Consider the following 25,595-nt stretch of genomic DNA (forward strand, 5'->3'; position numbering starts at 1 on the left):
ACAAACAAGTTACATCAATCCCTCTCACCTCTCCCTGGGTGGCTATAAGACTGAATTGTTCACAGGGGCAACATTTTCATTGGGCTAGGGATTAATTTGGTTGAAATTTATTGACCGGAACTGTTACGCACTGTTCAAGATCAGAACAACAAGGCTAGCGACAGTCTTTCTGTGGTGATCAAGGACAGGGATTGAGGGACAAACCAATCACAAACCACATATGAAAGAAAGACACCAATAGGTGAACCCTACAGGACTCTTATCTGTCCATTCACTAGTCTAGGTATGTTCTAGAAGTAGAACCGTAGCAACCGTTAGCGCTTGGAGCCAGATTTGCATGTCAATGAGTTATGTTACGAATAAAGTTTTATTCAAAGGGGATCTGGCTATACAGAGAAGAAGACTGTTAATTCATTGGATAGGCTACATGTGTCTTATGACTTTTTCATATGTAGTTTATTAGAGTTCTTTCTAGGGACAGAGCCCAGGCTTTACAAAGTGCTCATAATAAAACAGATTCATGAACCTTGTCAATGCTGTAATTTGTTACCCATGATTTCCCGAACCATTTCTACAAGGCCAGCATAAAACCCCTATGACAAATAAAACCCCTCTGACAATAGCCAGATATATGACCAGACTGGAGCTGAAGAGCAAATCATTCTCACCCTTGGTTTCCACTTTTAAGTATAATAAAAAGTGATCCACATTAGGGGTGGGTGGAGGTTTTAAGTACTGGGGATCAGTGAAGATCCTCAGAGGAGGAAGGGAAGGACCATCCTACTTAGTGAATTTCATAAAAATAGTGTAACATTAAAACATGTATTTTTAGATAGAACTATACTAGATATGTCACCAAATAATTGATTAAAACACTGTTTTGCTATGAAGGTCTACAGTAGCCTCGACAGCACTCTGTAGGGTAGCATAATGTTGTAGCTGGAGGACAGCTATTTTCCGTCCTCATCGGGGTACACATTAAACATAATTATAACGACTTCCAGAGGACGTCCTCCAACCTATCAGAGCTCTTGCAGCATGAACTGACATGTTGTCCATTCAATCAAAGGATCAGTGAATAAATCTAGTACTGAAAGAATAAACTACAGCTAGCTAGCACTGCAGTGCGTAAAATGTGGTGAATAGTTGACTCAAAAAGAAAGACAATAGTTGCACAGTTTTGATCAAATTAATTTCTCCAGAAAACATCATCACGTCAGTTTCATCCATAACTTACACTTCAATAAACCAAGGTACGTTAATATTATCCAAATACAGAGAAATACATTTGCATTCACATGGGTTTATGTTTCTGATTCTATCCCATTTTTCCCTATGTAGAGATGAGCAGCCTTCAGTGACATTGATGCAGACAGGCTGTGTTTTGCTGTACCTGGCTACACTATGCCTATGCAGGCCCTGTAGTTAATCATGTGAATATGACTCCGGCTCTTATTGATTCTGTCCAGGGGATGATAGAATCAATAAGAGCAGGAATATGTTTATGCGGGAGTATGATGATGCTTGCTAAGTGGAAAAGAGATCAAGGTGAGGGGAGGGGGACAGGGATCCTGAGAGCTCTGGGTTTGTTGTTCAATTTCCATTTTTCTCCCTTTCCTTTGATGCACTTTATAGGCTAACTGAGTGGTACTGTGAGAGATGTATTTCCACAGCACAAGTACATCATACTTCTGCTGGGTTTAGTATCATTGTAGATAGCAGACCTATGTTCATACCTCATCTCAGTTGTTCTTTCAGAAATACTGGAGGCAGGACTACATACACTTCAGATGGAGTGCACCAAGCTGTGTCAAACTACTGTCCTCTATTCGGATTCAAATCACAAATTGGAAAGAGAGTAGCCCGCCAGACATGGGGAGGACTATCCACTGTCCAATAAATAACTCTAATAAGTATATTTACTGTTCATCAACTCTATTCACACTCCTGGAGTATCAAATCCAACATTGAGGAAAGGACATGAATAAGATATAGTGCAGGTAATTGCCCATCAGACTGAACTTGATAAGGTGGCTAGACTCACAGCAGTGCAATCAGTTAGGTTTCATCAAACACCCTGCTGCATTAATCAATGGATCACTCAGACACACTCATCACCACCACACCATCAGTATGGCTATCACCGTTCACTCCTCAAGGTCACAAATACAGACATGTTCTGACAATTTGTAGCTAAGCATTCAACAGTTTGTATCTACAGTAACCATTCAACAGTTTGTATCTACAGTAACCATTCAACAGTTTGTATCTACAGTAACCATTCAACAGTTGTCTTCCTTCTCAATGGATGTCATGTAATGTAACACACTTCAGCAACATACCATTGACATTTACACAAGGTCAGAAATATAGTACTGTTTTCAGTTTGCAATGTTTTTGTAGTTAAAAGTTCAGACCATTATATTTATTCTCAAAGCAGGTGTGTAATGTAACCCACTTTACCATCATACAATCTAATCGACAGGTAATTAAATCCTCAAGGTAAACACAATGCATTGTCATGTTTGACACTTTTGTAGCTAAACATTCAACAGTTGTTTTCTCAAAGTGTGTCATGAAGACCTCATCATCAATGTACAATTGACAGGTTATCAAATATGCTAAATGTATTTATAATATCTTAGCAGTTCTCAAAATCATTCAACTGTTGTCAAACATCTCAATGCATGTAATTTAAACCACATCAGCAACATACTGTTGACAGGTAGAAGATATAGGGTAGCTACAGTGACATCACATGGCACTTGTAATAAATTATTTCATAAAACTACCTGATTGATGTGGCTAATTCAATATACATTATAGTACCTATAAAATGTCTGGCTCCTAATGATAGCAGTGAGACTCAAATCCTCTCAGAATCTGGAGATAAGCCAGAGCTTAGCCACATCAAATAGTAGCCCCCACATCAAATAGCAGCCCCCCATAGCAGCACTTTACTGTACAGATTCATGTTGATAGCAGGGGAGGAAAATGCCAGGGGACGGAACTGGGAGCAGCACTGGACAAAGAGCAGTCAGTCGGTCTGTCCTCCCTTTTGGTAGTGCAGTTGCCATGGTGACAGAGCAGGTGAAACACAGAGTGGTGCAGATAATCGGCCGTTGTGTTATAACTCCAAGGGACTGAATTACCATTCAGTGTGCCGTGTGGCGGGCGTTGATGGAGTGTTCATCGTTGGCGGTAATGAATGCACTTAGCCTTCACACACACACTCACACACACACTAATCCTCCTGTCCTTTGAGCCTGTTTCATACCACAGATAAGATGTCACAACTGGTGATTGACTTGTTAGGTCATGGACCACTCAAACCCTGGAAATATGACAGCTTTGTCACTAAAATCCCTTTATGCGAGTTAAGGGAAATGTTCCAACAGGTGTCTTGCTTAAGAACTAGCTGCATCGTGTTGAAGTCTGATGTTAGCGCCATTATCAAGCTGAGATTTCAGAAACCCAAAGAATTATTTGGAAATGGAAATTCGCCCCCTTTATTTTATATTGATTTACATTTTATATAAAAGTACTTACATTTAATACATTTCTTCAAAATACAAGCAGCCAAACAACATACAAATCAAATACAAAATTATAAAATGTGTTATATCTATCGTCTTTCCTTTTCTGAAAGTGACAGAAAGTATCTTTATAATTATCTAAAGTAACTTTGTAGCCATAGAGTCGTGTTAAATCCTTTTGCGTGTTCACATCCTTATGCTGTAAAGTTGATACAGATATGTTGTTGGAACAAGAGACCTACAAAAATACGGATGTCTGTGATTCTCTTCTCATAACATTCATGTTGAGTTTCAATAATTTCTGTGATCCAAACAGAACATCTTAGATGGAGTATACATTTCAGTCACCTCAGTAAAATATCTTCTATTTGTAGCAGAGCAAATATTTATGTTTGGAATTATTACATGAACATGATGATATAATACTGTAAAGAACTGAATTAGATGGTTAACGGAAAATAATCCTCTTAAAACTAATCGTAGCCACTTCTGGATTGTATCCATTTTGGCTGAATCAAACGATACAAACACAAAGACAGAAAACAAGCTTCATTGCTCAGGTATGAAGCCATGAAATTATAACATGTTATTGTGAAGATTAACAGTTTTTGTTCTGAGGAAATCAATGACAATGGAAACCATGGCACATAAAACTTTGACCAATCTCAAACTGTTATTGTTTTTATAAGATGATATATAATTTATTCAGAAAAAAAATATATAGACCTGCTTTAGATCTGTATACTGCACCAAAATAACAAGTTGTTGGTTCCACTGAGGCCCCAATTCAATTAGATCTGTTTTAGCCAACATCTGCATAGCTGATATTTTGACCGTGTCTGAGGTGAATCTGCGTGAGCACTGTCAAATCCACAATCGACACCAAAGCGGACATTGCAATTGGCTGCACAGAGTCAAATGAAGAGAAATCCCATGCAACCTTGTTTACAAGTTCAAACACTGGAATGTGAGGCTGATGGACTACCTTCATTATTTTGTTTAATGATGATTAATTTGAAGGTCATTATTTCTATATAGCCTACACTTTCTTGTTCTGAACTTCTAAAACGAATGGGATGGATTTGGCTTCGTGACAATGTTCACAAGAGAAGCTGCTCACCGATTTCACCGATTCAACACAGTTCCACCTCCGACACCGACAAAACATCAGCTAAGTGGGTGTCGGCTATCGCCGGTTAACGCTTGATCTGATTAAATCTCGGCCGAACAAGAGACAGACATATACAGGTTCAGAAATAAGTACTGTATCGATCTTGACGTTTGTTTACAACAGAAGAGTTCCGGTGTTAAGTTATTTTGCAAATCAGCAGCTTTACTTCAGTGTCATTCAGTATATACTAAATAGTGCTGTATAACAAATGTTCGACAAACAGAAAGCAAACAACGGAAACTAAAAAATGTAAATCAAAGTGTTCAGCACACAACTGAAGAGGTAATGCTGATGCTAAAAAGCAGCACACCTAACAGAGGACAGGAGCCTGATAGGAAATAGAAAATTCTTATTTTCCTTGTTTTTATACATTTGTACACTGTCGTATAAAATGAGTAGAAAGTGTAGTCAGGCTATGCGGCGGTTTCGCGAATTGTCCCCTCTAGTTTCTTTGGGAGTAGCCCTCTCCTTTCGTCTATGTTGATGACTGGTTTGCGACAGTTCTGTCCGTCAAGGTAGATCTTTGCATACACTGGGTTGGAATAGTTCAAGGGCTGCATTGAGGAAGTAAAAATGCTGTTAGATATTTGACAGGCACATCATATTCGCACAGCTCTTAACAATGCATAAGAAAATACCCTACATAATCTGGTGCCCTGTATGGTGACAATATCCTACAGTACAATCTGTAACTTACTATAACTTACTGTGACTTAAAAAGGATTTTGGCAATATGCCCTTTGTCTACTTCCCCAGAGTCAGATGAGCTTGTGGATACAATGTTTATGTTTCTGTGTCCAGTATGAAGGAAGTTAGAGGTAGTTCCGTGAGCCAATGCTAACTAGCATTGCACAATGAGTGGAAGTCTATGGGTATCTACAAGCAGGCTAGCAGATACCCATAGACTTCCAGTCATTGCGCAAAAGCTAGTTAGCAATTGTGCTAGCGCTAGTTGGCAACTTACTTCAAACTGCATGCAGAGACGAAAATGGTATCCACAAGTTCAACTGACTCTGGGGAAGTAGATAAAGGGCCTTTTTTTTGCCAAAATCCCGAAGTATCCCTTTTAAAAAAGGTTTCTGATATGTTGCACTGCAATACACACAGTATTGCAACATTATTTCTCGACACAGAGACAACAGACGACTTTGGCATTTCTATGTTTATGTTAGAGAAGGTTAAAGATGAAGAACACAGCTAAGACTGTAAGGTTGTTATTGCAAGGTAGCAGGAAAGAAAGAAGGATATAGCTCATGCACATTAGCCCAAGCAACATAATTACATGTGCAGTCGCAGGGTTTACTCCTAATATGCATTAAATTAACAATGAGATTTTCCAACGGGATGTTTTTTCCAAATTGGTTGTAGCATACATTTACATTTACATTTAAGTCATTTAGCTGACGCTCTTATCCAGAGCGACTTACAAATTGGAAAGTTCATACATATTCATCCTGGTCCCCCCGTGGGGAATGAACCCACAACCCTGGCGTTGCAAGCGCCATGCTCTACCAACTGAGCCACACGGGACCACATACATTCAGAAGAGGTACATTTTACAAGTGCAACAATACCTTTCCCTTTTAAATACTTCAAGATTAATTTAATCATATCTAAAACCACAAAAAATGCACTGAAAGTGTCATTCAGCTTCCTTTTTATTGACAAATCCGCAGGTTTCCTTCCAAAAGGAGATTTACAAACGTTCTACAGCTCACGTCTGTTCCTTCTATAGTGAACGGCATAACAGCATGCCATTCATAACAGCATTGGTTGTCTAAACTAAGGGGAAGGATGGGAGAAATCACCTGTCCAGGTATCACCTCCTTGGGAACAGTATGTATGCCCAGGGTGCGAGGGTCACTGGACTTCACACACCAGCCCTGCAACACACAAGTTCTGCCAATGTTCACCATGCCACAAGGCCAAGCTGTTCTCAACCAACATACTGTACACTTTACCACAAGTGTATATGGATATAATCCAACTGAAAATCTATATATCAACATCAGTGAGGAACTCAAAATTATGTGATGATTAGAAAATGAGATCAACAATTGTCCATCCATATTTGGTTTTAGAACTTAGATTGAGGATTCAAATTCAACAAAAACCATGGCACCTACAGTATTCACTGATATGATAAAGAAACGCTATAGTGGAGTTAGTTACTTGTGATTCAGTCAGCCTCTACCTTTCTAATGAAAAGGGATCCAGGTGGGACTGACACTACCAGATGTCAAAGTTGGCATGGCAAGAAGCAAACACATTAAGCTTGAAGTGGTAGCAGGCAAGTTAGATAACAAGATAGATCAGTAAAGCTGTTATGATTTATTTGGTATTCGGGGCGTTAGTGCGTGTTGAGGCCCATGAAGAAAATGAATCAACAGAAGATAAAATGTTCCCTTGGTACAGAGCGCCTGAATAATGTTTCTCTCCACATACCTGAGGTTTGTGCTCCATCTGTTAATGTAAGTACACTTCTATATCAGATCATACCGTGGACAGAAAGTCTGGTAGAAATTGTATTTGGTATGCCACATGAGGAGATGCTAAAGCCCCATTTTGTTAATCACACTACTGATTACATGACTATGATACCAATAATGGATGGATGATGGTTGCATACTGATGGATTAACAGATGAGACTACAATGTTGTCTCTGTAAATTATATTGTCCCAAATAAATATAGAAACACGAAAAGTGAGACTGTGATAGCTAAGGGTTACAATATGAATATTAAGGGTTAAGGGTTACAATATTCAACCAAACTGAGAGTTTTTGCATTTAGTTTTTGCATAAAATGTTATTACGCACAAAATGAATGGTGGATTTTGTACATAGTCTTCCAATACAAACCTTATGAGGGTCCAGTGTAAAGTTTGGTCGCAAAAGGCTGCCAGCATCTGCATGGTTGTCGTGGTCGACCTCATACATGTTGTAGGTAGGATTTCCTATCTCCACGTTGATCCCTCCATTCGTCATGGGCTGCCTCGTCACCCTCTTCCCCCTGGGAGGAGGAGGACAACTAACACTCATTAACATAAGATAATTCATGGTATGTTGTACAGTACCTGCAACTAGCTATCACAGTCTCACGTTAGCATTAGACATTCATTCATGTTTCTCAAATGTCAAATTTCGAAGTTGTTCCAAACTTCAAATTTCAAAGTGTTTAAGGTTAAGTTTAGGCATTAACTCCGAATATTTAAGGTTAGGGTTAAGTTTAGGAAAAAACTCTGAAATCTTAAGGTTAGGCATTAACTCTGAATGGTTAAGGGTTAAGGTTTGGAATAGGCTTAAAACAAGAACAACTTTCTATCGCTGGATTTCAATTTGCAACCTTTGGAATCAGAGGCAGGTGCTTACTTACACACATCCGCGTCCACAACACCCTAGCAAAACCAAAATCTACTTGAAGGTAACAGTGCTCACGGTTTCCCCTAGTGGTCGGTTTCCATGTCATTGCCAGACATCCTCAGACACGGATGTTGAATACTGACTTGTATCATGGGTGACCTGGCTGGTACCTGAGATCACCAGCCACATCAACATTTCAATTGATTTTAATACTTTATTGTCACATATGAAAATGTGTCTGGTGATCACAAAATCTAAATCACAACACATGCAATACACTTATACACATATCACAGGACACATCAGCCAGCATATTTACTTATTAGGCTTAACATAGTGTACCTCTGCCTTCTTTTGCAGATGAAAATGCCCGCCACCACCGTTGTGATCAAGATCACCAGCAGGACCAGAGGTACGATGATGGCTATGCTCCCTGAAACAGAGAAGAGAAAGGATGAAACTGCTTTAGCATTTTGTATTGCTGTTAGTGTTATCACAGTCTCATTACAAGAGTTAACATGTAGCCTAGTGGTTAAGAGCGTTGGGTCAGTAACTGAAAGGTTGCTGGTTTAAATCCCAGAGCCGTCTAGGTGAAACATTTGCCGATGTGCCCTTCGAGCAGCGCACTTAACCCTAGTTGCTCCTCTAAGTTGCTCTGGATAATAGCGTATGTAAAATGTCATCCAATGAGCTTTCTTGAACAGCCAAAGCAGATGGGGGTATATATTACAGTAGTAGACAATCCATCTGACCACAACCATAAGGCTAACTAGAGGATGGGTAGTAAGCCGTGTATGACACTGGGTGAGTCATTTGACTTCTGCACTCACCTCCACTGGTGTTGTCTGATCTGCTGCTCTTGGGGGCGGGCCTTTCACACTGTGTGCCTGCCCAATTGACTGAACACCTGGAACAGACCAATCAGAGAGGAGAAAACAACCATAGTCTTTAGCTGTCTCTACCTTAATCACCACATAAAACGAGTGCTATGGGAACAGACACTCAACCATGGATAACATTTTTACAGATTTTCTTAGAGAAACACAAAAAGTATAGAAGTATAGTATAGAAGACATCTAAAAGTAGTGCTGGTTAGAAAACATAGTGAGTAGATTAACAGGATGAATATTCAGCAGAAAACAGTATGACAATATGGAGTCAACTGGTTTGTTGTTTGGATGGGATTCAATGGGAGTGATGAATGACTAGTTAGGAGGTGATTTCCTATTGGGCGTAATTGACGCTGAGGTGTATGTAAAGCATGAGGGATCTGACCACTGCAACTGGTTGGTGATGGAAGGAATGAAATTACACTAAATTACATGCACTCCAAGAAATCACAACACCAAATGATCAGGAATAAGAATTGCATCCCACGCATATAGACAATGAATCATTCCCTTATGGAAAGAATGCCACAGCACAAACAATCATGCATTTTAATGGGGGGAGAGTTACAAATGAATCATCCTTTCTGATGGGTAAAATATCAAATAAAATATTGTTAGGGAAAATACTAGGTAAGATCTGATGAGCAACTGATGAGTGGATGTGTAAAAGGGTTTGTAATCTATTTTAACATACCCCCGTAAACATACCCTCGTAAAACTGACTATCCTACCGATCCTCAACTTCAGCGAAGTCATTTACAAAATAGCCTCCAACACTCTACTCAGCAAACTGGATGCAGTCTATCACAGTGCCATCCGTTTTGTCACCAAAGCCCCATATTCAACCCACCACTGCGACCTGTATGTTCTCGTCGGCTGGCCATCGCTACATATTCGTCGCCAGACCCACTGGCTCCAGGTCATCTATAAGTCTTTGCTAGGTAAAGCTCCGCCTTATCTCAGCTCACTGGTCACGATAACAACACCCACCCGTAGCAAGCGCTCCAGCAGGTATATCTCACTGGTCATCCCCAAAGCCAACACCTTATATCTCCCTCACTAACTTTAAACATCAGCTATCTGAGCTGCTAACTGATCGCTGTAGTTGTACACAACCCATCTGTAAATAGCCCATCCAATCTACCTACCTCATCCCCATATTGTGTTCATTTACTTTTTTGCTCTTTTGCACACCAGTATTTCTACTTGCACATCATCATCTGCACATCTATCACTCCAGTGTTAATTTGCTAAATTGTAATTACTTCGCTACTATGGCCTATTTATTGCCTTACCTCCTCACGCCATTTGCACACACTGTATATATACTTTTTTTCTATTGTGTTATTGACTGTACGTTTGTTTATTCCATGTGTAACTCTGTGTTGTTGTTTGTGTCACACTGCTTTGCTTTAGCTTGGCCAGGTCGCAGTTGTAAATGAGAACTTGTTCTCAACTGGCCTACCTGGTTAAATAAAGGTGAAATAAATAAAATAAAACATTTAAATAACAATCTCTGACATGCTTGTGAATGGATTTATTTCAGAGCTACAGCAGAGACCATGTAAGTCCCAAGTCCAGATTTTCTGTCTCTTAACACATTGAGAAATTAATCACCATACATGCATTGATCACAACAGGTCCCCTATATTCACAATCAGACAGCACTTGAATGTCACTCGAAGAGCATGTCAGCTCGGGCTGTATGACATGCAGTGAGTTGAAGAGGCAGTAAATACTCTATTAGAGGTGAGAAAGTGTTATATAGACCATCACACTGACTGAAATGAAGCTGAATGACGAGAGGGTGGAGGGTGAGATCTCTGGAACAACCATATAGAGCATCACACTGTTCGAAATGGAGCTGAATGACGAGAGGTGGGAGGGTGAGACCTCTGGAACAGCCACAGGAAGTGATGTAGGAAGGAACCTACTTGCAGCGGGGTTTGTTAAGGGCAGTGATAGTGCACATCCCCTCATTCTGACAGAAGTAATCACATGGGTTGGCCAGCTCATCACAACGTTGGTTTTTGAAGCCTGACGTGCAGCTGTAAAACAGTGTGTTGGAGTGATAGCGATAAAAACAACCAGGCTAGGTATTATATAGGCAGATGGAAACCTTTCAACATGGCAACAAACAAAATACTACATAGATTTGTTCTAAAATATTATTTATGTTTGTATCATTCATGATGAATAAATTAATATAAAACTAAACTACAGTAGAAACGTTATGTTTAGCTAAATTAATGACAGCTACATCCATTGAGGCAAAAAAATATAGGTTTATCAGAATGTTGTTATAAATTCGCAAGCTTATTTACATTTACAGTATTTATAAACAAAATTAACAGAAACATTTCAATACAGAAAAATAACAAACATAAGCATATTCTGATTAGTTAGGAACATGTTGATCTTGATAATTCATCAAAACAATTGTAATGCCCACTTTATGTTTATATACATGAAGAATATTTACTGGCGGAACACACTGATCAGTTTTGAAAATCCCTTAGACCTTTAAGACAGTTTTCTGCTAATTACTATCTCAATGATATTTCTGCTTGTAGAGTTTCTGGGGTGGCTTGGATGAGATATTAATTTACTCTATTATAGTTTAAGGTCAAACATTATGATTTCTTGACACAGACATATCCATCATCGCACCTAATCTCTATGCCTCGCAGCCAATGAATAAACCACATTATCTAGATCTGTTAACCGTGTTGAAAACGAGATGGGATCATTTGCATAGAAATTGATTATATCCCTTGAATCGTGCCAGTCACGGCCACACATTTAATTGTAACTACAATGGACAATGGGACAGTAAAAAGATAGAGCAACAAGGTTTGTCTTTTCAGATGGATTTCCAATCATCTTTGTGGGGAGGTCTTTAACATTAAACCCCACCTGATAATAGCAGAGCTGAAATTAATATTTGTGGACCACCAGAAGCACAGAGCATTCTCTTTCCTGGATGATCCCCACAGGTCTCTGAGAGCCAATCTATTGTCCCCTACCAGTCATTGCCATTGAGTTCCTGCCGCTCATAGCGTGCGTAACACTGTTCTTACCACTGAAGATCAAAATACAAAATTGTTCTCCTGAAACCTACCACGAGAAGAAACACACTGACAAAAGAACAGTGTGATATGTTCTGAACAGTAATGTTTCAGTAGTTTCAGTTACCTTCCAATGTCTGTAGCTGTACCCCACGCAGAGCTTTATTACTTCTACTCTGCCAGAGGGCTAGCTTTCTAAAGATCTATACCCACAGCCAGGTGTGACTCATTCTCTTATTGAGCCCTAACATCCTGCCTCCTGCTATGACATGGCCTGCATCCACTGGTGTCAAACATTCTCTTTACTTAGGATCTTAGCCCTGTGTAAAAAAATAAAAACAACTCCCCATTTTCAAAAATCAATCATTTGAATAAAATACCAATGAGTTTTGGTTCCATTATAGGCCAGCCTTCCTGGCATAACTGAATGGCAAAGAAAGAATAATGTACAAATAGAGAACATTCTTAGGCTACTGTTATTCCGGGCTATTGTTAGTAGTTACTGTACTTACTGACAGAAGGGCAGGTTGGTGTCAGGGTCCAGGTGGCAGGTACCTCCGTTGTAACAGTAGCCGTCACATAGTTTACAGCTGGGTGCTATCCTGCCATTAGTACAGCTGGAGGAAAATAGAAGAAAGGTGGTGTCACTGATGGTTGGCCCACGGTTTATGTCTTTCTTACATTGTTTGGAAATGCAAGACTACGGATTATCCGTAGTGACTAAGGCCTATTTTCTGTTGTCAAATGCGTTGAAATATTTGAATCTGTGAATTGTAAATGCAATTTATTGTCTTAGGTCTCTCTATGTAGTGTTGTCTCTGTTGTCGTGATTTGTGTTTTGTCCAATATTTGGACAAAACATATATTTGGACAAAACCTTTTACCTTTTGGTAGGCCGTCATTGTAAATAAGAATTTGTTCTTAACTGACTTGCCTAATTAAATAAAGGTTAAATAAAATAAAATAAATAAAAACTTTAACCATAGAAAATACGTCGGTAAAATCTTTAGATGGAAGACTATTCAACTACAGTACATCAAGCAATAGCTCTACACTGTAAAATCATGAAACATGTGACACGTTTATAACCTAAACGTCAGTGTTTAAAACTTCAACATTAGGCATTTAAATTTGCCAGTAAGTGTTCTCATCTTAAACACAGGTGTTTAGAATGCAAGATTAACCATGATACATTTGATTTTATTTGATGATAGTCAGCTTTTTCCAGTCAGTTTTCAACCAGGAGAACACCTATATCTCCCAAGTGTTCAGATTTTAAACACTAGTGTTTACTTCCCCATCAACTGGTTTAGAATGAATTTAGTCATAAAATGTGATTTGAGGTTCTCCTGAGTGGCGCAGCAGTCTAAGGCACTGCATTGCTAGAGATGTCACTACAGACCTGGGTTCGATGCCGTGCTGTGTCACAGCTGACAGGGAAACCCATGAGGCGGCACACAATTGGCCCAGCATCGTTCGGGTTAGGGGAGGGTTTGGCCTGCCAGGATGTTCTTGTCCCATCGCGCTCTAGTGACTCCTTGTGGCGGGACGGGCGCATGCATGTTGACTTCGGTCGCCAGTTGTACGGTGTTGCCTCCGACACATTGGTGCGGCTGGCTTCCAGGTTTAGTGAGCAGTGCGGCTTGGCAGGGTCATTTTTCGAAGGACAAGTGGCTCTCCATCTTTGACTCTCCCGAGTTGGTACAGGAGTTGCAGAGATGGGACAAGACTAACTACCAATTGGATATCATGAAAAAGGGTTGAGAAATGTATGTGATTTTCCATATCTTTTATTCAGATCAGCGTTAAGAATGTCTGTTACCTTATCTACATTTCTTCCCAACTGAACAGGACATTTGATTCAAGAAAACTTTTCAATCGGGTGGTGTTGTTACTCGAGTTCATTTCTGCTAACTGATTTTTAGAATAGGTTGTTTTAAAATATATGTTTCCTCATGCACATTGATTGATTAATTGATCTTATACTATAGAAAGATAAATAACTAAACATTTTCAAAAACGAATGCAATCTGTAATGGGTTGGACTTATTGTACCCGTTACTGAGATGGTTGTTCCAGTTTAGATGGTTTAGGTAGTCTAGTTATTAAGTAGTTCACCATAGCAGTCACACTTAGTGTAGGTTGTGGATGATAAAATATTCCAACTGTTGGCTATCCTTTCTCTGACAAGATTCCGATAGGAATTACTAATAATTTCAGGAACAAGCATATTGTGACTTGGAGGTCTGATGTTGCCCATGTGCCAGGATTTTGAGACCACAATGTTGCCGATAATTAGGCATAAACTAAATGTCTTATGAAAAGCATTATACAGTGCCTTTGGAAAGTATTCAGACCCCTTGACTTTTTACATATTTAGTTACGTTACAGCCTTATTCTAAAATTGATTAAATAGTTTTTTCCCTCCTCATCAATTTACACACATTACTTCATAATGACAAAGCAAAAACAGGATTTTAGAAATGTTTGCTAATTTAAGAAAAAGAAAAACTGAAATATCATATTTACATAAGTATTCAGACCCTTTACTCAGTACATTGTTGACGCACCTTTGGCAGAGATTACAGCCTCGAGTTTTCTTGGGTATGATGCTACAAGCTTGGCACACCTGTATTTGGGGAGTTTTCCCATTTTTTTCTGCAGATCCTCTTAAGCTCTGTCAGGTTGGATGGGGAGCGTTGCTGCTCAGCTATTTTCAGGTCTCTCTAGAGATGTTCGATCGGGTTCAAGTCCGGGCTCTGGCTGGGCCACTCAAAGACATTCAGAGACTTGTCCCGAAGCCATTCCTGCATTGTCTTGGCTGTGTGCTTAGTGTCATTGTCCTGTTGGAAGATTAACCTTCGTCCCAGTCAGGTCCTGAGCCCTCTGGAGCTGGTTAAATGCCTTTTAGGCTCACTTCGAGGAAAGCAACATTGAAATATGCATGAGAGCACCAGTTGTTCAGGACGACTGTGTTATCACGCTCTCTGTAGCCGATGTGAGCAAGACCTTTAAACAGGTCAACATTCACAAGGCCGCGGGGCCAGACAGACTACCAGGATGTGTACTCAGAGCACGCGCGGACCAACTGGCAAGTGTCTTCACTGATATTTTCAACCTCTCTCTGACCAAGTCTGTAATACCTAGATGTTTCAAGCAGACCAACATAGTTCCTGTGCCCAAGAAAGTGAAGGTAACCTTCCTAAATGACTACCGCATGTAGCACTCACGTTGGTAGCCATGAAGTGCTTTGAAAGGCTCGTCATGACACACATCAACACCATCATCCCAGAAACACTAGACCCACTCCAAATCGGATACCGCCCCAACATATCCACAGATGAACGCAATCTCAATCGCACTCCACACTGCCCTTTCCCATCTGGACAAAAGGAACACCTATGTGAGAATGCTGTTCATTGACTACAGCTCAGCATTCAACACCATAGTGCCCTAAAAGCTCATCACTAAGCTAAGGACCCTGGGACTAAACACCTCCCTCTGCAACTGGATCCTGAACTTCCTGAAAGGCCGCTCCCAGGTGGTAAGGGTAGGCAACAACACATCTGCCATGCTGATCCACAACACAGGGGTCCCTCAGGGGTGCATGCTTGGTCCCCTTCTGTATTCCCTGTTCACCGACGACTGCGTGGCCAAGCACGACTCCAACAACATCATTAAGTTTGCTGATGATACAACAGTGGTAGACCTGATTACCGACAATGACGAGACAACCTATAGGGAGGAGGCCAGAAACCTGGCAGAATGGTGCCAGGACAACAACCTCTCCCTCAATGTGAGCAAGACAAAGGAGCTGATCGAGGACTGCAATAAAAGGAGGGCCGAACAAGCACCCATTAACATCGACAGGGCTGTAGTGGAGTGGGTTGAGAGTTTCAAGTTCTTTGGTGTCCACATCACCAACAAACTATTATGGTTCAAACACACCAAGACAGTCGTGAAGAGGACACGACAACACCTTTTGCCCCTCTGGAGACTGAAAAGATTTGTCATGGGTCCTCAGATCCTCAAAAAGTTCTACAGCTGCACCATCGAGAGCATCCTGACCGGTTGAATCACCACCTGGTATGGCAACTGCTCGGCATCCAACCATACGGCGCTACAGATGGTAGTGTGTACGGCCCAGTACATCACTGGGACCAAGCTTCCTACCATCCAGGACCTATGTACTAGGCAGTGTCAGAGGATGGCCCAAAAAATTGTCAAAGACTCCAGTCACCCAGGTCATAGACTGTTCTCTCTGCAACCGCACGGCAAGCAGTACCAGAGCACCAAGTCTAGGTCCAAAAGGCTCCTTAACAGCTTCTACCCCTAAGCAATAAGACTGCTGAACAATTAATCAAATGGCCACCCATGACACCCCTTCCCCACTCTTTGTTTTTACACTGCTGCTACTCACAGTTTATTATCTATGCATAGTCATTTTACCCCTACCTACACGTACAAATGACCTCGACTGACCTGTACCCCACACATAGACTCTGTACCGGTACCCGCTGTATTTTGCCTCGTTATTATTTTATTGTGATACTTTTTTATTTATTTTAGTTTATTTTGTAAATCTTTTCTTAACTCTATTTCTTGAACTGCATTCTTGGTTAAGGGTTTGTAAGTAAGCCTTTCACGGTAAGGTCTACACCTGTTGTATTCGGCGCATGTGACAAATATAATTTGATTTGATTAGATCAAGAATCTCTCTGTACTTTGCTCCGTTCATCTTTGCCTCGATCCTAACTGGTCTCCCAGTCCCAGCCGCTGAAAAACATCCCCACAGCATGATGCTGCCACCACCATGCTTCACTGTAGGGATGGTTCCAGGTTTCCTCCAGGAATTACATTTGGCATTCAGGCCAAAGAGTTCAATCTTGTTTTCATCAGACCAGAGAATCTTGTTTCTCATGGTCTGAGAGTCTTTAGGTGACTTTTGGTAAACTTCAAGCGGGCTGTCATGTGCCTTTTACTGAGGAGTGGCATCCGTCTGGCTACTACCATAAAGGCCTGATTGGTGGAGTGCTGCAGAGATAGTTGTCCTTCTGGAAGGTTCTCCCATCTCCACAGGCTCTCTGGAGCTCTGTAAGAGTGAACATCAGGTTCTTGGTCACCTCCCTGACCAAGGCCCTTCTCACCTGATTACTCAGTTTGGCCGGGTGGCCAGCCCTAGGAAGAGTCTTGGTGGTTCCAAACTTCTTCCATTTAAGAATGATGGAGGCCACTGTGTTTTTGGGGACCTTCAACGCTGCATACATTTTTTGGTACCCTTCCCAGATCTGTGCCTCGACACGATCCTGTCTCGGAGTTCTACGGACAATTCCTTCGATCTCATGTCTTGGTTTTTGCTCTGACATGCAATGTCAACTGTGGGACCTTATATAGACAGGTGTGTGCCTTTTCAAATCATGTCCATACAATTGGATTTACCACAGGTGGACTCCAATGAAGTTGTAGAAACATCTTAAGGATGATCAATGGATAACAGGATGCAATGAGCTCAACCTTTTTTTGCTTTGTAATTATGGGTTATTGCATGTAGATTACTGAGGAATTTGTATATTTTTTTCATTTTAGAGTAAGGCTGTAATTTAAGAAAATGTAGAAGATGTCAAGGGGTCTAAATACTTTCCAAAGGCACTGAATGTTAGTTTACTTTTAATTGGAACATCTACTTAAGCATACACTTGGTAAAGACTTGTGAAATAGGACCTACTGAATGCAACAACTATCTCTCTGTCACTATTAAACACAGTCATGGGTGCGTACTTTATCTTTCACATTCACTCGAAAAGCATGCTGGGAAATATGCAAATACATATTCACTTCCTGTTAAAACAACACCCCCAGTGGTTAAACCTTATCGACTTATGCTGAATAAACGTGTTCATGCGTTTAAAACTGTTACAGAAAATAAACACATTCTGGTGTTTATGTTCTGAAATTAAATTTGAAATGCCTTGACACATGTAAAAAGTGTAACAGAAGAGAGTATATTTATGTGTGCAGATACTAATCACTTGGTTTTACTGTGTAAGGTGTTAACCCAACACTGAATATAAAGTGATGTTGTAATGTTGTAACTCACTTGCAGACCACATCTGCTGTATCATCGTTGACGAGGCAAGGTGCTCCATGGCACCTCAGACACTTATCCACCTCACATTTGTTGCCCTCGTATCTGACCGGACACACACACTCTACATGGCCACTACTGGACAATGTACAGGCCTTGGAGTTTACACAGTAGTGGTGGCAGATGTCTGCAGAGGAGAGAAAGAACAGAGGAAAGAGAAGGAGACATGGAGAGAGAGAATACGATAGATAGAGAGGGAGAGACAGGGAGATGGAGGGAGAGAGAAAAAAACAGAGGGAGAGAAAGAGAAAAGTAGAGAGAGAGGTGCATTTCATAATGAGGAAACGGAGCATAGTTTTAGCTGGTTTGATTATAATTTTACAGGCTTTTAATGAGACTTAATTATCTGCAACAAATGGCATCTCATCCATAGATGAAAACGTATCACCCCTTGGGCAAGTAACAGTTGGAATGCACTAATAGTGTCAGTTGAAATTGTTTTCCTCACAATTTATAATGACAAAGCCTACATAAGAGAAGGACATATTTTATCAGTGCAGCACAGAAACCCCCAGACGTTGTTTAGAGGGGCATTTATAAATCACTCTCTCGCCCAAACGTGGTATTTGTAAGCTAAGAAGGAATTGCCCTTTCTGGTAAAAACAAATCGTTTCCCCCCCGTTTTTTCTCATTTAGACTTTCTTGTTGTTGTTGTAACCTTAAATATGAAAAACTGAAAAGATTTCTGATTTCTAGAGAGTGTGACTAAGGGAGGGGTGGGCTGTTCCCCTCATAACAAATCAGAGGCTCTCCATACCACTTGCAATATAAATGTGGCCCTCCCCAAGATATATTTTGACATCAATACAATAAATGGCATTTAGCAGACACTTTTATCCAAAGCGAGCTACAGTAATGCATGCATAGATGTTTTATGTATGGGTGGTCCCAGAAATCAAACCCACTAACCTGGCATTGCAAGAGCAAGGCTCTACAAACAAAGCTATAGAGGACCACCACAAGAAACACTGGGCAACTCCAAGGGTCAATATGCAACTGGATCCCTTTACTCACGGTAAAGACAGCGGTCTCCAGTATACTCTGCCATGCAGCGGCACACCGGCTGGTTCCCTAGGCTGACATCACAGGTACCACCATTCAGACAGTGGTTATCACACACCCGCTTCTCACAGAATGGACCTGTAAACCCTACAGGGCACCGACACGTTGGCTTGCCTGGAGGGAGAGAGGAGAGGACAGAGGAAAGAGAGGGTGGGAGAAAGGGGGAGAGAAGTTTGGCTGACAATTATGTGCATGGTTATCAACTCAAGTGTTTTTAGGGCTGTGTGTTCTTGTTCCTAAAGCTGAGTATCAAGCATCCGAAAAAACAAAGATAGCGGATTCTTAATAACACAAGGTCCCTGGAGGTCAGAGAGATATAATTGAAATATTTCCAGTCCTTTAATTGATAACAGTGGCTGCCTCCAGTGAGGCCTGTTCTCCTTATCACCAAACTGGGGTACTTGAGGAAAACCATTTGACAGTAAGCTCTCCCAAGCTCAGCTTCCATCGCTCATTAAGAGCAATACTCCCCAAGCCTGCTCAACACAGCGAAACCTCTTACTTTATGAAAGATCAGTCAGTCGCATAGCATGAATGAACAGACCGAACAGTCAGTGCCTGTATGCCCAGCAGCAGAACAAATATCCCATCACTTTTTTTCACTCCTCTTTGACTGCATTGAACATATAACACAAAGCACTGACTGGGCTAGTGAACTAAGCACAAAATAAGACTGATCGTCAACAAAGAAAGAACAAAACTTGCCTGCAACTCTCCAAATAATTTAAAATCCTGCTGCGATACTCACTTTGCTTCACTCACATATGAATAAGTTATTGCATATCACTGAAACACATATCTCGCACCTGTCAAGCTCATTAGCCAAATACTGCTGTCATAATACAAAGGACTGACAGCTTGAAGTCAATTGACTGAGATCATGTTTTCAACATATTATTCCTAAACTATCAAATACCTGGTCTTCATTCCCCCTGGGCAAGAGTGTACATAGATATTGTGAATAGAATGGCCAGAGACTGTTGCAAGTTAAAGTATTTTATGACAGATGACACATTTATTACGAGGTGATGAGAAAATATGTTTTAAGGGTAGACATTTCACTTCCCAGACTTAAAGATTCAACACAAAAGTCGTAGACCAGTCTCTAAATACTGTGCAGTGCATTCGGAAAGAATTCAGACGCCTTTACTTTTTCCACATTTTGTTACGTTACAGCCTTATTCTAAAAACGATTACATTTAATTTTTACCTCATCAATCTACACACAATAATCCCATAATGACAAAGTGAAAATAGGTTTTTGGACATTTTTTGGACATTTATGAAAAATAAAAAACACAATACCCCAAAATGACAAAGCAAAAACAGTTTTTTTGAAATTTGTGCAAATGTATTAAAAATTTAAATATTACATTTACATAAGTATTCAGACCCTTTACTCTGTACTTTGTTGAAGCACCTTTGACAGTGATTACAGCGTCGAGTCGTTTTGGGTATGACTATAAGCTTGGCACACCTGTATTTGGTGAGTTTCTACCATTCTTCTCTGCAGATCCTCTCAAGTTCTGTCAGGTTGGTTGGGAAGCGTCGCTGCACAGCTATTTTCAGGTTTCTACAGAGATGTTCGATCGGGTTCAAGTTCGATCGGGCTCTGGCTGGGCCACTCAAGGACATTCAGAGAATTGTCCCGAAGCCACTCCTGCATTGTCTTGGCTGTGTGCTTAGGGTTGTTGTTCTGTTGGAAGGTGAACTTTCGCCCAGTCTGAGGTCCTGAGCGCTCTGGAGCAGGTTTTCATCAAGGATCTCTCTGTACTTTGCTCCGTTCATCTTTCCCTCGATCCTGACTAGTCTCCCAGTCCCTGTCGCTGAAAAACATCCCCACAGCATGAAGCTGCCACCACCATGATTCACCGTAGGGATGGAGACAGGTTTCCTCCAGGCGTGACACTTGGTATTCAGAGAATACTGTTTCTCATTGTCTGAGAGTCCTTTACGTGCCTTTTGACAAACTCCAAGCGGGCTGCCATGTGCCTTTTACTGAGGACTGGCTTCCGTCTGGCCACTCTAACATAAAGGCCTGATTGGTGAAGTGCTGCAAAGATGGTTGTCCTTCTGGAAGGTTCTCCCATCTCCACAGAGGAACTCTGGAGCTCTGTCAGAGTAACTTGGTCATCTCCCCCGATTGTTCAGTTTGGCCGGGCGGACAGCTCTAGGAAGAGTCTTGGTGGTTCCAAACTTCTTCCCTTTAAGAATGATGGAGGTCACTGTGTTCTTAGGGTCCTTCAATGCTGCAGAAATGTTTTGGTACCCTTCCCCAGATCTGTGCCTCGACACAATCCTGTCTCAGCGCTCTACGGACAATTCCTTCGACCTAATGGCTTGGTATTTGCTTTGACATGCACTTTCAACCGTGGGACCTTATACAGACAGGTGTGTGCCTTTCCAAATCACATCCAATCAATTGCATTTACCACAGGTGTACTCCAATCAAGTTGTAGAAACATCTCAATTATGATCAATGGAAACAGGATGCACTTTTGAGTCTGCTCAATTTTGAGTCTCATAGCAAAGGGAATGAATACTTATGTAAATAAGGTATTTCTGTGTAGATTGATGAGGGGAAAAATAGATTTAATCCATTTTAGAATAAGGCTGTAACGTAATAAAATGTGGAAAAAGTCAAGGGGTCTGAAAAATTTCTGAATGCACTGTATCTACCCCAGTCATGACAGGAGCATTAAAATTGTCAGCATTCAACATTCACGTATTATATTTAGCACACTCTCTAAAATGGACTTCCTGCATTTTTTTGTTTCAAGTTTTAATGTCACATGCACAAGTACAGTGAAATGCCTTTCTTGCAATCCATGAAGCGATTTAACATTTACACAAACCTTCACAACATGTATTATGTATTTGAGTAACGGTCAGGAAACCACAGTATTCCAAATGTATCTATCTCTATGGGTAATGTCTCTTGTGAGTCCACACAGTCCATCAGTGGTAAGAGACTGAGATGTTGTGAATAATTTCCCTCTTGCATGCATTATGTAACCGGTTGACTGGTTTGTAGCAAAGAGACATAAAGTAAAACTCAAGTGTTCTGCACTATTTTAGTTTATCCATGTTAGACAGGATGAGTGGCAAACAATATGACACATGATCAGTTCAGTTTTTAAAATGTCTTGACTCTAGGGCTGCATTTACACAGGCAGCTCAAATATGATAACTTTTCCACTCATTGGTCTTTTGACCAATCACATCAGATCTTTTCACATCAGATATTTTTCAGAGCTGACCTGATTCGTCAAAAGAAGATCAGAATTGGGATGCCTGTGTACACAAAGCCTAATATGCTTCATGCTTATACTACCAAAATCAATCAATCAAAGTTGTAATACTGTAGCACAAGCATCTTCAGATATTGATCACTCCCAACAACCTAGAGAGTTCTTCAACTTAAAAATGTATTAGTAAAGACACCTGGGCACATAACACCTTATGTCAATCACATGATCAATCAATCCAGCCATCCACCAATCAATATATGGATTTTAACAGCAGACTCACCCAGCGGTGAGCCCATGCAAGTGCCTCCATTGAGGCAGTAGTCGGTGCAGTGATTGACCTCACAGCGTTCTCCAGAAAAGTCAGGCCAGCAGTAGCAGCGCCAGTCCCCTTTCTCATTGGCAAGGCAGCGCCCGCCGTTCTCACACGGTGGCCGACACAGCTCGCCTTCAACACATCAAGACACAGTACAGTATGTTCATTATGATGATCTTGTACACAGGTTTTTGAAGTACCTTTTATTTGTAAACTATTAATTAATATGATCAGTGTCTACAGAGACATGAATTTAGCCCTGGGCCAGTAAAAAGAGGTTGATATTGCACAAGCATGTCATCTTATGCTATAATTTCAAGTCTTCTTTTGAAGTACAGTCGTGGCCAAAAGTTTTGAGAATGACACAAATATTAATTTCCACAAAGTTTGCTGCTTCAGTGTCTTTACATATTTTTGTAACATGTTACTATAGAATACTGAAGTATAATTACAAGCATTTCATAAGTGTCAAAGGCTTTTATTGACAATTACATGAAGTTGATGCAAAGAGTCAATATTTGCAGTGTTGACCCTTCTTTTTCAAGACCTCTGCAATCCGCCCTGGCATGCTGTCAATTAACTTCTGGGCCACATCCTGAATGATGGCAGCCCATTCTTGCATAATCAATGCTTGGAGTTTGTCAGAATTTGTGGGGTTTTGTTTGTCCACCCGCCCCTTGAGGATTGACCACAAGTTCTCAATGGGATTAAGGTCTGGGGAGTTTCCTGGCCATGGACCCAAAATATCGATGTTTTGTTCCCCGAGCCACTTATTTATCACTTCTGCCTTATGGCAAGGTGCTCCATCATGCTGGAAAAGGCATTGTTCGTCACCAAACTGTTCCTGGATGGTTGGGAGAAGTTGCTCTCGGAGGATGTGTTGGTACCATTCTTTATTCATGGCTGTGTACTTAGGCAAAATTGTGAGTGAGCCCACTCCCTTGGCTGAGAAGCAACCCCACACATGAATGGTCTCAGGATGCTTTACTGTTGGCATGACACAGGACTGATGGTAGCGCTCACCTTGTCTTCTCCGGACAAGCTTTTTTCCGGATGCCCCAAACAATCGGAAAGGGGATTCATCAGAGAAAATGACTTTACCCCAGTCCTCAGCAGTCCAATCCCTGTACCTTTTGCAGAATAGCAGTCTGTCTCTGATGCTTTTCCTGGAGAGAAGTGGCATCTTTGCTGCCCTTTTTGACACCAGGCCATCCTCCAAAAGTCTTCGCCTCACTGTGCGTGCAGATGAACTCACACCTGCCTGCTGCCATTCCTGAGCAAGCTCTGTACTGGTGGTGCCCCGATCCCGCAGCTGAATCAACTTTAGGAGACGGTCCTGGCGCTTGCTGGACTTTCTTGGGCTCCCTGAAGCATTCTTCACAACAATTGAACCGCTCTCCTTGAAGTTCTTGATGATCCGATAAATGGTTGATTTAGGTGCAATCTTACTGGCAGCAATATCCTTGTCTGTGAAGCCCTTTTTGTGCAAAGCAATGATGACGGCATGTGTTTCCTTGCAAGTAACCATGGTTGACAGAGGAAGAACAATGATTCCAAGCACCACCCTCCTTTTGAAGCTTCCAGTCTGTTCTTCGAACTCAATCAGCATAACAGAGTGATCTCCAGCCTTGTCCTCGTCAACACTCACACCTGGGTTAATGAGAGAATCACTGACATGATGTCAGCTGGTCCTTTTGTGGCAGGGATGAAATGCAGTGGAAATGTTTTTTTGGGGGATTCAGTTCATTTGCATGGAAAAGAGGGGCTTTGCAATTAATTGCAATTCATCTGATCACTCTTCATAACATTCTGGAGTATATGCAAATTGCCATCATACAAACTGAGGCAGCAGACTTTGTGAAAATGTATATTTGTGTAATTCTCAAATCTTTTGGCCACGACTGAGCAATTCAGAAAGGTTTTACTTGGCCAAGTTCCTTCTAAGCTGGGTCTTGCTATTGTAGCAGTTTTAGAGGTGAAATTACATTTGCAGGGAGTAGGTGAGGTGGTCTTGACGAGCTTACCTGAGACGTTGACATCACTGCAGGAGCCGTTGACCAGTACCTTCCCTTCTGGACAGGTGCAGGTGGCACCCGTTGGGTTCAGTAGACACATGAAGTCACAGTTCATTCTCAGGCACGGGTTGACCGCTGGAGAAAGACAAGAGGCAAACCGAGTGGCGCAGTGGTCTAAGGCACTGCATCTCAGTGCAAGAGGCGCCACTACAGTCCCTGGTTCAAATACAGGCTGTATCACATCTGCCCGTGATTGGGGTCCCATAGGGCGGCTCACAATTGGCCCAGCATCGACCGGGTTTGGCTGGGGTAGGCCGTCATTGTAAATAACAATTTGTTCTTAACTCACTTGCCTACTTAAATAAAAAATGCCAAGAGGATTTATCATTCAAGCCCAAGCTTCAATACAGCCGTCAAATAACAAACATCCTCTCCTTTATTACTATTGTTCCATTAAACATTCTGAGGCAAACAGACAGGGAAGAGGCTAAATCTTATGGATTTAGTTCATACTGTGCACAAATGTATTTCTATTCAGAATCAACAAGAAATATGGTCCATATTCCACTCAATTCCTGGTCCCAAAGGACTACTATATCCAGGCGCCGATGACATTGATGTCGATTACAGCTGCACCTCGCACCTCTCTGATTCAGAGGGGTTGGGTTAAATGCGGAAGACACATTTCAGTTGAATGCATTCAGTTGCACAACTGACTAGGTATCCCCCTTTCCTTTCCTGTTAGTGAACACTACTTTAATATGCACCACATCAGCAGCATG

The 25,595-nt window shown here is 41.2% G+C and overlaps 1 protein-coding gene across 1 annotated transcript in view; it reads right to left on the reverse strand.

Annotated features, from left to right (window-relative positions):
• Positions 1–1,175: 1,175 nt before the first annotated feature.
• LOC139538915 (low-density lipoprotein receptor-related protein 1B-like) overlaps positions 1,176–25,595 on the reverse strand; it is a 555,698-nt gene continuing 531,278 nt past the window's right edge. The window contains exons 81-91 of the mRNA XM_071341488.1: positions 24,823–24,948; positions 22,766–22,930; positions 19,187–19,348; positions 18,125–18,299; positions 12,540–12,644; positions 10,894–11,007; positions 8,900–8,976; positions 8,412–8,502; positions 7,569–7,719; positions 6,516–6,590; positions 1,176–5,261 (exon numbers count right to left, since the gene is read on the reverse strand). Of these exons, the coding sequence (XP_071197589.1) occupies positions 5,121–5,261; positions 6,516–6,590; positions 7,569–7,719; positions 8,412–8,502; positions 8,900–8,976; positions 10,894–11,007; positions 12,540–12,644; positions 18,125–18,299; positions 19,187–19,348; positions 22,766–22,930; positions 24,823–24,948 (1,382 nt within the window). The 3' untranslated portion in view covers positions 1,176–5,120. The remainder of the gene's footprint in view (positions 5,262–6,515; positions 6,591–7,568; positions 7,720–8,411; positions 8,503–8,899; positions 8,977–10,893; positions 11,008–12,539; positions 12,645–18,124; positions 18,300–19,186; positions 19,349–22,765; positions 22,931–24,822; positions 24,949–25,595) is intronic.

The sequence above is a fragment of the Salvelinus alpinus genome, chromosome 14, assembly GCF_045679555.1.
Source record: "Salvelinus alpinus chromosome 14, SLU_Salpinus.1, whole genome shotgun sequence".
Classification (NCBI taxonomy): Eukaryota; Metazoa; Chordata; class Actinopteri; order Salmoniformes; family Salmonidae; genus Salvelinus; species Salvelinus alpinus.